The following is a 19,191-nucleotide window of genomic DNA, read 5'->3' on the forward strand; positions in this document are numbered from 1 at the left end:
AAATTAAAATTTAAAAAAAAAAGCATAATAATAAATAAAACCAAAATCTGCAGGGCTCAAAATTCATAGTGCATCCCATCCTCTCCAGCTCCTTTATTTCTTGTACTTCAACACTTCAGAAGGTATTTGTAGTATATGACGTTCTACAGACTCTCACAATAGTTCCATAGGCACATCTAAATGAAATTTACAATTTCTCTGGTCATAATATGAAGTTATCATACATTGTTGTTTGTTCTTATCCATGCTAAAATGCTTATTGCTGATTTTCTCATGACTACTTCTCAAAAGTGCCTCAGTTCAAGAGACAGAGAAAGTGAAAATAGAAAACGGAGTATTTGCCATGCTGTAAGCTACATAAAATTGCATAAAATTTAGTTTGTTTTATTTTACTATTTTTAATTTATTGACTTATTATTTTTTTATTTTTAATGCATTTTATTTCTGATCTTTGCATGAATAATTTACGTATGAAACATAGAATTTGGTTATTCATTTTCAACTATTACTTTATCTAAATTTTTCTTCATCTTTCTTTCCTTCTTCAATGAAAAAAATTCAGGCTTTGCCATTATTTTAATTTATTAAAGCAATAAAGACATAAAGAACAACTGAAAATATTCATACCCAAACAGTGTATAAATGAAATCATGATATAAGAAATTGTCAAATTATAAGATGAAATTATACTTAACCTTGATAAGATGTGATTTAAGTTGCAGTCTAATTGCTCAGCTTCATAAGCAACTTTTTCTGAGAATGTACAGAGCAGTTTAACATCTTCATTAATAAGATGGCTGAAACAAAGAAGGCACAAAACTGAAAAGACATATTAAAAATTGTATGTGTGCGTGCATGCATATGTGAGACATTCCATTTACATCAAAGCTATATCACAGAAATTATGGTGTGGATCAAAAAGTGACTAATTTTGCATAAACTGTCTCAAATCAATAACTGTTACACAAACTACAATCAATGGTTCCTGCTTGAATAGCAAATTCTCTTATGGTAGTTTGAATGGAAATTCATGGCTGAATTATGTGCCTGAGTTATTGGTAATATTTATATGTACATAATTTTCAAACCAACTACCATAAGCTATTTTAAATTTTATAAAATAATCTCAACTGGAATTTATGTCTTTAAGCTGATGGTTGAGATTAAATGAGTGTGTGTGTGGGGGGGGGGGGGGGGGCCTCCTTGTTCTTACTGTAAACTTCTCTTTAGAGATGAAGACAATTTGTTTCTCTCAAAATCCCTCTGACAATCTGATTCCTCCCCCCCCCCCCCCCAACATGCTGCTATGTTATCTAGGCATATGAAAATCACTGTCAAGTTCTTTACTGAGATAGCATTATTAAGTTCCATCATATCAATATTGATTCAGATTACTCTCTTATTTGCTTTCCAGTGCCATTTAGTCAACTCATGTGCAAGTGTATCAGTTCCTCATCACTCCAGCCTTCTTAAAGCCAGCATGGCAGGTTATTTTGACATTGGCATTAGCGTGCATTTCACATTGCATTTAACATCACTAAATTTATCGATCATACCAGCAGAGATCTTCTTCCCACTCCATTCGAGCATTTTTGTGTGAAATACTATCAAAAATATTTTATACTTGGCAAAGGCTCAACAAAGAGCACAGGCCTTAACTCTTATGATTCATAGGTTGAATCTGTGATAGTGAGTGTTAGAAGCCTATGTTCAGTTATTGCTGACATCATCAACATTGAGAAGGTACCAGAGCTTTATGAAGAAGATTCTTAAATGGAATATTTTTCTTTAATGATAGGTTTTTTCAGAAATCCCAGCTTTCTTGTGAAAATGTCAAACAACAATAAGTTCTTTCACATAGACACCCAGAGTTATAGGATTCTCTACCTCAACATCATTAGAGGCTTGATGGGACACTTATCTTCAATGAAGACAATCCATGAGATGAGCCCCTCAATGGAGATGACTGATTCATCTATCTCTTTCAAAACCAGCCACTTATTTCATCAACATTAAAAAATTTGCTGTGGTGAGAGCAATAGAAATTGTGTCACAGTAACTGCATCACCAATTTCTCTGGGTATTTTGTGATTATGAAATGTAATGTGTTTCTTAAAGTGAATGAACTAACTACTGCTGGCAAAGATCAACATGTCGACCTGGATGACCAAGTGGTTAGCGTATCTGCTCTCCAGCCAAAGGCTGCAGGTTCATATCCCGCAGTGGGCATGGATGTTTGTGATTGCCTGTGAAAATACTAGTGGTGGTCAGTAGATAGTGTTGGTGTAGCTAATGATGATAGTTGAGTGGTGGAGACTGAAGTTGTTTAGTAGGTGCCCTCCCTTGATGAGTCTTTGAACTCCCTGGAGGTGTCACGTAATAATAATAATAATCTGCACTCCAAAATGCAACACCTTGAACTTATTAATGTTAAAACTACAACCCCACTGCTTTGTCCAAGTCAAAAGTCTATTCAAATCTTCCTGAAGGAAATTAGCATCAGCAGTGCTGCTTATAATTCTTCCCAACTCTGCATCATCAGTTAACAATGGAAGATCTTTAGTCACCCCACATGATATATCATTTACAAACAAGTTAAACAGTAAAGGCCCAAAAACAGAACACTAGGGCATGCCACTGGTTACCCACCTTTTTTGAGATACTGTTCCATCATACACAACTTGCTAATATCATTCCGAGGGTCAATTTCCAATCCTTCTAGATTCTTCCTTATCTAACATACTTGTCGCCTTGTCATAAAATGCAAGTAAATTGCTAAAACAAGACCTACCATATATAAATCTATGCTGACCATCATAAAGAATACTATGTGCATGAAATCAATCTTATAATCTATTTCTAACCAATCTCTCAAACACCTTGAGTGCAACTGCAGTTATACATACTAGTCTATAATTGGAAACTTCTGTTCTAGAACCATGCTTTTGGAGTTGTACTATTTTGCTATCTTTCCTCTCCTTAGGAACTTTACCCATTGTAAAGCTTTCATTAAATAATCAGGTCAAGAACATAACAGCTTGCACATTTCTTAAAAATAAGTGATATGTCATCCATTCCCACAGCTTTATTAACAGCTAACAAAATCAACAGCTGATACACCTCTGATTCTTTCACTTCAAATCCTCCTAATACCTGTCTCCCTTCTACATACTGCACAGCATCATTTACACTAGTATGATATATGTTGATTAAGTGATCATTCAATAATTCCATTATCTCTTTTGTAATGATCACTCTGTTTGCACCAATATCAACAAGCCATATTATTTGCTCTCTTGCTTGCCATATAGCAGAATTCCCTTAAGTTAACCTTCGCCTGACCAGCCAATCTCCTATCGTACTGTTCACTTGCACCAATTCCTTCTTTACCATGCTCATCACCTTCTTAGCCTTCAGTCTATACTCTTCATGGATTTAACCCACCAACTGTCTTATACCTCCTCCATAACCTTTTCTTTTCAACACAACATGCTTGATTTCAGGATTCATCTATTTCACACCTACTCTATTTACCCACCTAGACTTTGGTATGCAATTATACATTGCTTGTGACAGATACTGCTTTATGAATTTCCATGCACTATCAACATATATTCTGCACAGCTCATCTAGCAAACATATTGATGCCATTTGATTACAGAGCTTTGCATTTGTTTTTGGCAGTAAACTTTTATTTCACCACTTCCCACACAAGTACCTCATGATCATTCTCACCAAGTTGCAGCAGTGTTAAATATTATTATTACGTGACACCTCCAGGGAGTCCAAGGGCTCATCTTGGGAGGGCATGCTGCTCTACGTTGCTAAATACATCTCACCATCTCCACTGCTACTTAATTCTCCTACTATGGCACTACTACTTTCAATGTAATCTACCACCCATCACCAACAACAACAGCATTTTTTTATTTATTTTTTTTTGTATGAAAATTGCATGTGTTCTGAAGGCCGATTTGTCTGTACACAAGATGAAAAAAACCCAAGTTTCTGGGAGAAAAAAAACCCTGCTACCTCTGTATGAAATTGGCTAACTCACCTTCAACTGAAAAACCTCATTAAGGATTCTACTTGTCACGACGAGAATTGAACAGAGGCATTTTCCAATCGAAGGGCATAATGTTCTGCTGTTCTTCCAATTGTGCTATGGAGGCTCTGTCAATGAGGCATTAACCTTATTAACAACTACATCTTATGAAGTTATCACCAAATTCATAACACTAAAGCCATAACACATCGTTGCTTAAGTCACATGCTGCTTAAAAAATTTATCCCTCAGAAATTCAACAAACTCACTCTCCTTGTTCCCATACAATATCTCCTCCTTCTATTCTATATTCCTGTATTAAAATCATCCATGTAAAAAAATATCACTTTTTTTACATGCCCAACCAATATGCCTAAACATTTCACAATCATTAGTATTCTCCATTCCTTGCTTATAACAGCATCCTGTTAGATATACTAGCCAGTTAATTTCAATTTTGCACCACAGAGATTCAAAATCTGTACATGTACTATCAACTTCCACACTTTGTGGACAGAATTCCTTTGCAATTATTAACACGTTCGCAGCCATGTTCCTTATGCATAGTTTGTTCCCGAACGGCAAGCACGTTCACTTCTTCAAGGTCAGTACGAGTAATCTTGTTGCTAGCAGTAATCGACATATGAGTATAATCATAGTTGGCTTGTGAGGCTCATATACCAACTACGAGTATACACATGTTCGCTGCTATGCTCCCCATGCCAAGCACTTTCACTTCAAGGTCAGTAGGAGTAATCTCGTTGGCAGCGGTAATCGACATACGAGTATATTCATAGTTGGCTTGTGAGGCTTATATACCAACTATGAGTATACTCGTAGTTGGCGGCGAACGTGTTAACAGCACTTCCTTCATACTATGCTTATCACCTTCCTATCCTTTGGGAAAATTGTATATCCTTCCATTTCGATTCCCAAATCATTATTCTTAGACAACCACATTTCACTTATAGCAATTCTCTTTGGGCATACTGACTCAACCAATGCAACAAAATCAGCTCTCTTATTACAAACATTCCTTACATTTGAATATGAACATAACAATCTCCATGTCTCTGAAGGCCAATCTACCAGCACCAACATTCTATACTCTAGCCATTCTTCCACACTCCATTCTCTCTCTCTCTCCAATCAGACCACTCCCATTCCCTGATTGCCATTCATACCTCTCATCCTCACTTTTATGCATTTTATGCACCATGCCACGAGGCAAACCACATCTTCAACCTCGTATCCATCTTTCTCCTATCATACAATCAGTTTGGTTGCATTATCCTGCTTCACAAGTACCCTTTGATCATTAGCTTCGTTAACTTCTTGAATTTGTGTCTTCTCATAAAACAATAGCCTTTCTAAATGTCCAACACCAAACCCATTCAAATGCAATCCATCAAATTTAAACCTTTCCAACTTTCCTTCAAATTTACTCAGCAGATTCACACAACTCGGCTATCTTGTTATTCATTATTTTCCACCTAGAAAGTATGTTTTGTGTACTTTATTAGTCATCACCTCCAATGATTGAGTTTCCGATATGGTATACGATTATCCTTTGCCTCTTTTTTGTAATATTAACTTCCTCCTTTTCATTCCCATCTGCAATCACTTCTTTAGGTGTTTAATCTCATCTTCCAGATGATCATTTCACTTTTCATTTTCAGCAATTCTCGTGTAAGCTCTTGTATTGTGGTTATGATGCTAGTTTCCATTTTAAAATGCTTTAAACTATCAATATACTTTTTCCACATATTAACGATTTCCTTTTTTTCGTTCGCTCTAACAGTCCACCTATTTGGTGCATACATGAAGCAATTCTCACAATGCCTCCACTGGGAAAAATCCAGGGCAGAACTTAACCCTTGTGCTAAAGCTTTCCATGTTACACTTTGGTGTTTCCTGACTGATACCATTTTCAGAAAGCAGAAGCAGTAGGAACAAACAAACAAGTAGCACAACACAAATAAACTAAAAAAATTCTGACAACAGAACTACTGAAGGACACATATATCCAGCACGAAAAATATGAAGCATAACTTTATGAAAAAAGCCACACTATAAACCATTTAAAAACACCACTATATTCACTTGTGATACTGTCATATTCTTTCAATACGAGGTGTGACAATTTAATTCCCGAAATGCACCTGTAAAAACATTACATTTGGAACTATACATTAGTGGCTACTGTCACCTTCCAAATAGTCTCCTTGTACATTTATACACTGGGTTAGACGGTGCTCCCATTTTTGGAGACAGGCCTGGAACTATTTTTCTGGAATACTTTTGAGTTCCTTTATTACATTATGCTGGATATTAGCGATGTCAAAAAATCTTTGTCCTTTTAGCACAGTCTTTAATTTTGGAAACAGCGAGAAATCACAGGGAGCTAAGTCGGGTGAATAAGCATGGGATCAGGATGACCTAATTCGGTAATCAATTTTTGTCGAGAAACTCTCTCACGATAAGTGCACTATAGCAATAGGATGATCCACTTGTCAGGCCATAATTCAGGTCTTTTTCTCCGAACAGAATCTCTTAATCTTTTCAGCGCCACTAGATAGCATTGTTGGTTGACTGTTTGTCCCTGTTCAATGAATTCATAGTGGACTATCCCCTTGTGATCAAAGAAACACACCAGCATGATCTTGAACTACAAACGTGACATGCATGATTTTTTTTAGATGTGGCAAACTCGGGATTTTCCACTGCATGTTCTGGTGTTTTCTTTTGGAATCGTACTGGAAGCACCAAGTTTTGTCACCCATAATTACTCTCGGGAAACATGCTTATTTGCAGAAAGATCAGTCACAACTTGAACCCGCCACCGCTTCTGTTCATCCCTCAAGATCTGAGGTACAAATTTTGCAGAAATCTTTCACATACCAATTCATTTGCAATTCATCAGCCAATTAATCACACTTAATCGTCTGTCAGACTATACCAAATCTCGCACTCTGTTCATATTTATGTCCTTCATTTTTGTTTTTGGCTGCCCACTTCTGGGATCATCATTCACATCTTCTCGCTCACCTCTGAATCTGCTATGCCACTCAAAGACACTTGAATTTTTCAGAGCATCTGCACCATATTCCACTTTCAACATCTCCAACATTTTAGTAGCAGTTTTACCAATTTTCACACAAAATTTGATGTTAGCATGCTGCTCCAAATTTCTATCACACATTTTAATGCCAAAGTTTACACACAGATCTCCATTGTTTTTGCAACAGCCAACTAGCAGATGGCTCTATCAGCTTGAGGTTTAGTTAAAAGATGTACCCTATTTACTTGAATATAACTTGCACTTTTTTCCCCCAAAATTAAAGTTAAAAAATTGTTAAAAACACTGAAAATGGTAATGACTTATCAAGAATCTCCAGTTCACTATCACTACTTATGGCCTCGAGAGCAGTTTCCTTGTGTGCATCATCAAAGTTATCTACCCAAATAGCATCATCTTTCCCATTCAGGACATTAAGTTGTTGGTTTTTTAATAAAAACTCTTGGCAATTATTTCAGTAAAATTATTTCTCCAGCTCTCAAAATCTAGTTTCACAACAGTTCAAATGATGGGCTCTATGAAGACGTGCATATAATTGGTGTGGTATTAACAAAAGATTGCATGACTCAAGAACAAAGAAAAGCCCACGAGTGTTGAGTTGAAATGCTGATTCTTTTCAACCAAATTCCAAAATATCTGAAACTGCCATAACAACATCAGTTTTAACATGTTCAAGTCAGGGTGGTTTTGGCTGTTTATCATCCAATGGAATGATAAACGGCCAAATTCTCATTGCCATTTGTGTAATGGCAATGAGAAATCCCATCTTCACTTCAGTGCTGCACGGGTGGGCAGACCCTCTCTCTTTCTCACACACACATTATAAGTATGTTAGTTTCAATTCCAGTAGAATTTTTTATCTGAAATTAGCCTTTGTGATCTGTCTTGATGACATCAAAAATTTCAAATGCAATCGAATAAACACTTATTTCATGTACAAGGGTGAGCACTTTTCTCCTTCGTATTCGATAATTAAGAAATGGGCTGCCAAGTTTAAATGTGGTCGTACCAGCCTTGAAGATGATCCATGTGAAGGATGTCCAAAAAGTGTAACAACACCAGAAATCATTGATCAAGTGCACGATATGGTATTGGATGACCGGCAAGTCAAAGTGAGTGAAATTGCTGAGATTTGACTATAGGCATTTCAAAAGAACGTGTAGGATATATTTTGCATGAAGAATTGCAAATGAAAAAGCTTTGCACAAGATGGATGCTGAGCTTGCTCGCAGCAGATCAAAAACGCACTTGCAAAAAAATTTTTTGATCCTTATTTTTTGATTTTTCCAGATAATTATGGCTGATAACTTAATCAACAACCAATGAAAGTGGATAATAAAACAATACTGGAAGACAGAGATGCTGAAAATGTTCGACAGAAATGGGTTTAAAAATCTGATACATCCCCACAAGTATTTATTTATACTTGGTGGGGATGTATCAGATGTGTTAATAATTTATAGAATACTCGATAAATTTGATAAGCCTATCCACGCGTATAAATTTGATCAAATTGAATCCATCTGTAATGTACCAAAGAGTGGTCAACCTATCAGTGTTATTATCCCTGAAAATGAAATATGTTAGTTGCTCTTGCATATATACTCAAAGCCTACAAAAAAGCTTCTAGCAAGTTAAGTATTCTCAGCAGATCTTTGGGTCTCGTCTGATGCAACATTTAGGTATAAAAATGTATTGGTCAAGATTAATGCATAGATTACTTAGTGGATGATTCCTTTGTAATCATCAGCATTTTTGTTTCCATAATAAAAACTGTATACCTACTTTTACACCCCTGTGTATATATTTATAAATAAATAAATATAAATATATATATATATATGTGGATGTGTATATTATATATATATGCATGTACACATACACACACAATATCTCACAACATAATCAAAGACACTAAGTTTGTTGACCTGTGACAATATTCCCTTTTGATTTAATGCCAAAATTAACATAATATTTTCTTTTGAGTTGTAACAGTCCCCTTAATACTACCACAAGCTTAACCCTCTAACACTTGTAAAAATTTAATTTAAACTCAGAGACTACCTATAGGCTCACTATTTGTTTCTACTTTTCTAATCTCACTTCTCTTCATGTTTATAAAGCAACCAAATAACTACTTGCAATAATATTTTTATTGAAATAAATTTTCTGAAATTTCTAATGTTTACACTGTATTATTACTACTTACATTAACAAAGATGGACACTCTCGCATTATTACATGATGCCTTACAAGACTTTCAACATGACGTTTAACAGAATGTGCAATGCTACAGCATGACTTCGCTACAGTAGCATCATGATCTAATGTAGCAGCAGTAGTATGGAATGCTGGAAATCGAGGAGATATATCACCTAATTCTGAATTCAGTGATATTTCTGTGTTGTCTCTATTAAATAAATATAATGGATGTTGTTTTGTTGTTTGAGGATAAGTTGATACCTCTTTAGTACAGTCAACCATTCTCTCAAATCTTGATTTTTCAAATACTATTAACTGGCTTGAAATAGGTACTTTTGTTTGATAAGCAATTTGCTCTTTTATGTCTTGCAGTCTAAAAATAAGAAGGAAAAAAAAACATATATCAAAAATGTATACTTTTCAATTATGAAAGAAAGATAAAATTACATAATATATTTGTTAACTAGCTGCACTCATGGTTGGTTCGGTGATTATCAGAATTTTAGTTACTAAAGCTTGCAGAGAATATCATCTTTCTTTTTTTGTTACTGCATAAATGTACATTCATTGACAGTATACTAATCATATTAGTGCTTCTCAAACTTAAGTTATAAATGGAAAGTAATTAATTCCAAGATGTTGCTTCACACCAAATTTGCATACAAATGAAAACATAGGGATTAAAACTGCTAGATACCCATTAACTCTGTACTCTGTGAAGTAAGAGAGAGAAAGGTAGAAAGATATACAAATCCTAGAAATCATACATTTCCTTAACTGTTACTTCAGTTCTGAAATACGTTTTTGTGATTGTTACAAAATAGGCTGAAAATTTGCTCCCATTTATTCATAAATGCTGAATAGTTGCCATATACCTCAGAAAGATCTGAATTCAAATCCTACTTGTGATGAAAAAATCTTCAGTAGACCTTTCTTTTTTTTTTTTCTTTCAGGAATTCAGGTTGTTTTCCCTCTCCTTCAAACAAGCAAACATTCATGAATGCACCAACTGACAGACACAACAGACTGAAGAATAAGCCACCTTATTCTAAATCAGAAATTTTTATGAAAACCAAAGCACTTGGCAATAAGTGAGCTCAATATGTGGATAGACAACTGAGCTCTATGCAGTAATCTACTGTTATCAACTTCGTTGGGTTGGGAAAGCGATTTTTTCTTTGGCAATTTGAAGGATTGTGTTAACTTGAAGATACATTTCGTGCACCGCAAGGAAGCACTGCTCTTGGGACCAATGCACTTTTCACCTTGTTAAAGTAAAATATAATCACTGAAGCCTTTTAATTTTTGATCAATTTGAAAAAAGTAATAAATAACATTTTTTAACAGAATAGCTTTTCACAAGCAAACAAAAGAAGGTAGCCATCAGAAGATTCCTGAAGATGGAAGAAAGAGTCATTATAACAAATGAAACAAAAATGGTAGTTTCATTTGTTATATTTAGTCTACTTCTAATGGAAAGCTGCTGTTTTCTTGAACTGTTTATAACTTACTTCATTTCAATCACAGGGAGAATTCTAACTTCCTTCCCATATAAATAAAATAAAATAAAAAATTACAGTAATCAGATAATGGTTGCTATAAAAATTTCACTAAAAAACTCACCTGCTAGCTTCTAAAGAGTAAGAGAGGACAAAATAATAAATTCTGGTAAATGAATTGCAGGAGTATTTACACATTGTTAGATTAGAGCTATATGACTCCTTGTTTACTTAATTTTTGTCATATTTTCTTGTTTTTGAAATCACATCAAGCAATCAGCTGTGGTTTTCTTCCCCCACCCCACTCCACCCATGCTCTCCATATAAACAAGCATGTTTTTTGTTGAGCACTGCACTTTTATAAAAACACCATGTCACTTCAAATTGGAAAACCATAACTGAAACTTCCTTCAAACTAATTATTAATTTTACTAAAATGTATTCATCATGCTCATTTAAAGCAATGGTCTTTGCTGATTTCATTTTACAAATGGTGCTAGCTGAATATTAAAAATGTTATCAATTATACAGTGTGCACAGTTAACTCTGTGTGTGTGTGTGCGTGTGTTTGACACACACACAGAGTTAACTGTTTGTTTGGCATAACAAACTGCGCGTGCATGTTTGTTATGCCAAATAACTGAAAACAAAAGTTACTTGCCTGGCAAAAAAAAAAAATTACCGTTTATCCCTCTTCAGAGCCTCTGTAGCTCAGTCAATACAGACAAAGCCCTTCGGTCAGAAAGACTTGGGTTTGATTCCCATCAATGATATAATGAACCATTATCTATCTCTTTCAACTAAAGGTGAGTTAGCCGGTCTCATATGGAGGTAGGGAGTTTTTTTGTTTTTTTTTTGTCCGGGAAGTTGGGTTTTTCATCCCCCAGAACAGGCAAACAGGTTTTGTGAACATACGCTTCTACAGACATAGGACACCTCCAGGACAATAAGGAGTAATCAACCTATTCTGTAGGATTTCGGTTCATAATACCTATACAGAGTAAAATTGTAGATCTACGTGTGAGCATAAATTTGGATGGGATAGGATCCTTCCTTACTAAACTATTTCATTAACTTGTGTTATATCACACATAATATCATGAGAAGCTTTGAGTGTTATAACAGACATATTATAACTGACAGAAGGTGCATAGCTATGATTTGCCAAGGATGCCAATAATAAAGCTATGCTACTACTGATATGTACTTTGTTTCTAAAATATCTTAATTTGTACAATCCCTTTATACATTGCATATATTGTAACCAATGAAAAAAAAAAAATGATACAAGTCAAAAACTGCTGATTTGTTAAAAAGCATGCCAATGGATGCATTAAATTAATCAGGAGAACCACACAAAGTTATTTTTGTTCACAGTAATCACTATAGGAATCACTCATTTTTTATGTGCAACTGAAATGACTGTAGATTGTTCTGGAATGGTGGGGTGGCACTTGAATGAATTCATGTGATCTATCATACTTTACGCAAGGGGGGGGGATAAAAATTTAGAATTATGGCACCTTTTTAAAAGAACAGTGAAAAATGTCACAACCAAGAAATTATATAATAAATGCTTTCTTACAGCCTCATACAACATAGAAAACTTGTAAAACCTATCATACTGTCCTAAAATGACTGTGTTTCATAATTGAATTTAGTGCTAATAATCTAAATTTCATTTCCTTAAAAATGGCAGATATTGATGTTTCATTTTTTTCATGAAGTTGCGATATGCTGATATATATGAATGCAAAGAATATTATTGCAATGCTTCAGCAGTTACAAGCCATTTAATGAATGGAGATAGGAAAGATTTTTCAAATAGTAGAACTTGAGGTATTCCTAGAAGTTGTGCAAGGCTGTACTGAGTAAGAACTGTTTTTATCTTATTTTATATTTTTATTTATACTTGACAGAATTTCATGCCAGCTGAGGCATCACCCAGTTAAACAAGGCTCCCATTGTTTTTGCCAGGGAACCAGGGCAAACAGCAAAAAGTCAGCTACTGGAACAAATCCTACAACACACCAAATCAACATCACCAGAGTTCAAGATCGGTACTATCAACAAAAGAAGCCTGAATGGCAAAGAGATGGAACTAGCTGAGGAAGTGAATAAGTAACACATCGATATAACAGGGGTGACTGAAACAAAAAAAAAAAAAAAAAAAGACAAATACGGTCAGATCTTTCTGAGCAATAAATATAAAATATTATATTCAGGCAATGACAATCAAGGAAAAGAAGGAGTAGCCATAGTATTCAAAACTAAATATGAGACTAATCTTCTTGAATGGCAGGCAGTCTCAAGTAGAGTGATGTGGGCAAATATGAGAATCGGGAACTGGACAATGAGCTTTATTTGTGCCTATGGAAGAAGCGGAGGAATTTTTTGAGGTTTTAGAGAAAGCAACTGACACAATGAAAAAAGAAAAGTTGGTCCTTGTTGTGGATCTAAATAGCAGAGTAGGAAATTATTGTCAGACATACAAAAATATTTTGGGAAAATTTGGAGAAAAGAGCAAAGCTAATAATAATGGCAAATACCTGTTGGATTTCTGCTCAGGACATGGACTGATTATTACTAACACAATGTTCCAACATAAAAATGTGCACAAATTCACATGGAAAGAAGAGGCAAGGAATAAGAAAAGTCTCATTGACAGAGTGTACAGAGAATATGAAATTGAAAGTGATTACCATTTAGTTTTGAGCAGAATAAAATTGAATTTCATATTGAAAAGATAAACATGTAACAAAGTTTTAAAGAAAATAAAAGTTCAGCAACTCTTAGATGTGAACTGTAGACTAAAATACACAAACATTATTCAAGAAAAAATGAGAGTTTGAGAACAGGAACCAAACCTTGGAGATTCAGTGGCAAGCCTTGAAGAAAACACGGATTGATTCAGCCAAAGAGGCAAGTGGTGAGGCTGTCTGCAAGGATAGAAAAATCAGAACTCCATGGTGGACACAGGAAGTTAAAGAGGCAGTGAAGGAAAAGAAACAAGCATATCAAAATTTCCTGGCAAATAAGTCAGATTGTGCACTTCGAGAATACAGAGAAAAGTGTAAGAAAGCTAAACAAAGTCATAGGAAGACACTGATAAGAACATAGAAAATAAATATCAAGAAGTGGCAAGATATTCTGGAGGTTGTTGAAGAAGCTCAGAAATGGAGGAAAGAGTGCTATAAAAAGAATTTGAGATGATAAAGGTGACATGAAAACTGGAGAAGAAGATATCCTTGAAGTATTGAGTAATTATTTTGAAAAATTGCTAAATAAAATGAGCAGTGATAGCATAGTGGTAAAAAACACTCAACAGGCATGATGCAGTCAGGAATACATATCCATACTTGAAGTAGAAAAGCCATCAAAAGCCTGAAATGTGGAAAGGAAGCAGGAGTGGATGATATCCAATCACAAATGCTCAAGTATGGAGGTATAAGTCTTTTAGTGGCTGTACTGCATAGTTCAGAAGGCCTGGACACAGGAACAAATTCCAGATGATTGGAGTAGAGCTCTCATAGTACCCATATAAAAAGGGAAATAAAAGTGAATGTGAGAATTACAGAAGCATTTTTTTACTGAGTGTTCCTGGTAAGATTTTTGCAAGTATACTTGAGAAACAGTTGAGAAGGATTGTGGAAGAAAAGCTTGGTGAAGAACAACCCTGGATTCAGGCGAAATAGTGGCTGTCAGGATCAGATTTTCACTTTACGACAAATAGTTGAGAAATCATGGGAATATGTCATCTGTATTTAAGTTTTATAGATCTGGAAAAGGCATATGTGCCTTTTCCAGATCTACAAAAATGTGCCTTCTCTCTTGACATGGTGCCAAGAGAGAAGCTATTCAAAACGTTAAGTTATATGGTGTCAACGGGGCATTTTATCAAGCAATACTTAGTCTTTATTTGAATTGTAAGTCAGCAGTTAAAAATGAAGGAAGTACAGGAAGGCGGTTTAATGTTAAATCTGGTGTCAGACAAGGATGTACATTATCCAATCTGTTATTGATTATCTATATGGATCGCATTATGAAGGAAAGTGGTGTTAAACCTGATATCAAAATTGGAGATGTTAATCTCAGCTCTTTGCTTTATGTGGATGATTTATACTCCTAAATAAATCCACTAGAAGTTTGCAATTGAAATAGAATAACTGTTGTAATAGATATGGTATGAATGTCAGTAATAACAAGACAATGACAATGAAAACAGACAGAAGCACTGAAAATATCAACTGTATTATGAATGGAGAACCTATAAAACAAGTGAAACATTTCATCTACTTAGGCACGATTTTTAGTGAAGATGGTAAATTAAATATGGAAATAGATGACAGAATCAACTAAACTGGTATGGTAGAAGTCAACTGATAAATTTATACAGAAAAAAAGAGAAATTAGTCAAAACACTAAATTAGCTTTATATAAGACAGTGTAAAAAACAATTTTAACTTATATATCTGAGAGCTGGGTCAGAAGTAAAACGCTTGACAAAAGACTAGAGACTGCAGATATGAGAGTCCTGAGAAAGATTAGGCATGAACAGATGGCATCAATGGTAATATCATATTAAAAACGAGGATATTAGGAAAGAACTTGACATTGTCAGCATCCAGGAATCCATTAGCAGTATTAATCATAGGTGGTATGGTCACTTAAACAGAATGGGCAAGGAAAGATTAGCAAAACAAGTGTTTCCTGCCAGGTTGGCAGGAAAAAGATCCAGAGAAAGACCAAGATATAGGTGACGTGATATGGTAAAAAGTGTCTTAGAAGATAGAAATATAAGATATGATAATGTTGGAGTCTTAACAGGCAACAGACTGATTTGGAGGACAACTTGAAATAGGAAGTTAGTAATGATGTAAATTTTTTATGTAGTATTATCATATCCTGTACATCCTTTAAGGGTATATGGCAGAAATTTGATGATGATGATTTTATTTATACTTAGAGAGTAAATGATGAATAAATGAAATTATGTTAGATGTGTTGCAAGCAGAATTACCTGCCACAATGAATCTATAGATAGTAAAGAGTAGGCAAACAACTTCAGAAATTCATAAACCTGGACATAATATTTTTTTACAACTATATCTGTAGGGGAAGGGGAATGCACGGGTATTCAGCTTGATTTAATCCAATTTTTTTTTTCATTCAACAATGTGCAATAATTTGAATACAGCATTTGATAGGACACAACATGAAATGAGATTGCAATTTTTATAGAGTCACTGACTTTTGAGGAACTTTTTTTAGACCCACTTATCTCCTAGAAAGGTGATGAATTTTTCCAAACAGTTTTTTGAAAAAAAGGGAACACCTTTGCTGTTCCCTTTTTTTCAGTTTTCTGGAAGTAAATTAGCATTATTCACAAATTCAATTAACACTTTAGTATAAAGAGTGTGCACCAGATGTAATGTTGTCATTCAATATTCAGTCTATTTCTTGGACAATCTTTCCAGATTGCAGGGCCTCTTATCTCTGGAACACTTAACTTCTTAATGTAAGTAAATAACTCTGTTTTTTGGAAATCTCCTTTTCTTTAAAACCTTCATATTCCTTGTTTTCTTGAGGAATCAAACTTTCAAAATCATCATCTTCTGAATTCAATGTTATCAATTTGGCCTAAATTATATTTTAGGCATGCTTTAGTGTGTAGATTTTATGTTCTTCCCAATGGGGAAGAACATAAAATCTACACCTTTACTGTATATTTTGCATGAATTCCTGGTAGCCTTCAAAATTAACAAGGTTTGTTAAATAATTCTTTTTGTACAAATTTCGAGCTGCTGATTATTTCTTGATTCGCTGGTTGAATAATGGCACTGAAGTTTGGTGGCAGAAATATTTATGCTGGCAGGAGTTTTGAATTCTGGATGTGCTGGATTATTATCGAATAATAAGACCACAGGAGTGATTGCTGAAAGCCCAAGTTTTTTTTTTTTTTTTTTTTTTGTGATGTCTATCTACTTTCTTGAGCAAAAACTTGCTTAGTCAGGTATAGGGTGAGGCTTATCTTTTTTATTCTGGAGTTCAGGCTTTTTCTCTTTTGCAAACAGACAGGCAAACAACCTCATGAATGCTCAACTGACAGATACAACAAACTATGGAGAATAAACCATCTCATGATAAAAGAAATAAAGCACTTGGATATATGTGAGTTCTATATTTCTAGAAATATATTTTGATATTTTACATGTAATCTAAATTAAAGATGATAAGACCCAACATTTCCACAAAAACTACAAGTTTTTGCAGAAATTAGGAACCTGTTAATGTGTTCAAGAAACACATCAACAGGTTCCTAATTCTTAACCCATCCACACCCACAGTACTGATGTGCTACAGGTTTTGCAATCTCTCATGTATAGGGGCTGATATTAAAAAAAAAAATCCATTGCTCTGTATGGAGAACAATTAGATTGGCCATATATTCATCTCACACTGATTCAATCCACTCTCTTTCATTCAATGTTCATAATTTGCTGCATGCATTTTCTAAATGTAATTCCATGGCCACTGTTCATCAGAATTGACATTAGCAATTCTAATTCATTCACTGCTTAAAAATTGCATCTGATCAATTTTGTCAATTCATCCAGTCACTCAAATCTCTAAGATACAGAAAGTCTATCATTATCATACTCAAACACATAGAACAAATTTATTTTTCTTCTTTATTGATTTCTTGTCCTTTGGAATATATATATATATATTCCTGGTATTTCTATATATATATATTCTTATATATTTTTTACATATATTTGATATTTTATATTTTATTTGAAATTCTTTTATATATATATATATATATATATATATATATATTCTTGGTATTTCTAGCCTGGCTCCCACTGATGAGACCTCAATAAAGGTCGAAACCGGTCTGGGTAGTGACCCCTTGCCTTTAATACAAAACATCATACATCCCCTTCTTGGAGATGTGTTTTGGCATTAAGGGTAAATATTAAGATTAGTGATCAGAGCTTGCTCCACCTTTACCACGAGTTGCCTTGGTCTTGCACTACCTGTAGGATCAGCTAGACTTGCATCACTTGCAGGCGCAAACTTGACATTTTGTCTGTTTGCTTACTTAGGAAATGGAGTAAAACCAGGTTTAAAATTGCTTGGTATCTTTAACATAATTATACCCAAGGTAAAAATACTTTCTACAATTTCTACATACATACATACATACATATATATATATATATATATATTAGAAAAACACTACACTGAACAATGAATTCATTATAATGAAATGCACTAACATTAGCTGCACAAAAGATCCAGCTAAAGTCCCACAGATGCTATTTACACATCAGCTGCTTTCATGACAGCAACCAAAATAATTAAAACTGGTTTAACAATTTGATTGTATCTCTGTCACAGCAATATCATCTGAGAAACAATATAAAAGCTATAATCATGACGACAGATGGATAGACAGAAAAACAAATATAAGTAATAAGATCTTGAACTAGAAGTCTGAATTCCTAAGAGGATGCCCTCTATGGTTAAGAGAAACCAGCCTTGGATGTTGAGTAAAAGGCCTAAGAATTGCAGTTTTCCAAAGGATGGGAATTCACAAAACCACATTTATTATTTCATTGTTTTTTTAAAAAAATCTGTAGCAGATTCTCAACAGTCTTTCATGTTTGCATTTAGTGAAGCATAGTGATTTTTTTTAGTTGATTTTAGTTTATGTTGGGTCTAGCTGTCCCTGGTATGGTCAGCTAGACCCAACATACTTGTGAAGCAGATCTATTTCTTGTGTTCTTCAAGATAGATATGTTGAGATCTCCTAGTTGTCCATAATATGACAAGTTGCAAGAACAAGGAATCTTGTACACACCTGGAACAGCAGTGGTGTGGGGGGGGGGGAGGGAGTTGATCCTTAGGAGAGCAAGTAGGGCAGCTAATCTCATATAAACATTGCAAGTTTTATAACTTGGTTATACTATAAATGAAAGATACCAAGAAATATATTCTTGGTTTAATCCTTTATCCAAGTGTAAGCAAACAAGTTTGCACCTGAACTATTTTCAGCACTGAGGCAACTCATATAAAGAAGCTAATGACTTCGCATCACTTGCCTTGGTATCCCATTTGGATACTACTTACACTTGGATAAAGGATTAAAGCAAGAATATAATTTGTTGATATCTTTAACTTATATTGTAACCAAGTGGAAAAACTTGTGACAACTATTTCTAATCCAGCATATTTTAATAATAAGGTGTGACACCTTTTGGCTATTCGTATACAAAAATATGCTTCTGCATTACTTCAACCTTACTATCACCTCTGGGTCTGGCTCCCACTGATGAGATCTCAATAAAGGTAAAAAC

General features: G+C 34.5%; 1 protein-coding gene across 1 annotated transcript in view; it reads right to left on the reverse strand.

The window, feature by feature from the left end:
- Positions 1-19,191, reverse strand: part of IKKepsilon (I-kappaB kinase epsilon) — a 406,399-nt gene that overhangs the window by 203,353 nt on the left and 183,855 nt on the right. The window contains exons 10-11 of the mRNA XM_090415707.1: positions 9,334-9,699; positions 696-797 (exon numbers count right to left, since the gene is read on the reverse strand). Of these exons, the coding sequence (XP_090271833.1) occupies positions 696-797; positions 9,334-9,699 (468 nt within the window). The remainder of the gene's footprint in view (positions 1-695; positions 798-9,333; positions 9,700-19,191) is intronic.

Source organism: Typopeltis vanoorti, chromosome 1, assembly GCF_054136105.1.
Source record: "Typopeltis vanoorti isolate ZY-2024b chromosome 1, IOZ_Tvanoo_1.0, whole genome shotgun sequence".
Lineage (NCBI taxonomy): Eukaryota > Metazoa > Arthropoda > Arachnida > Uropygi > Thelyphonidae > Typopeltis > Typopeltis vanoorti.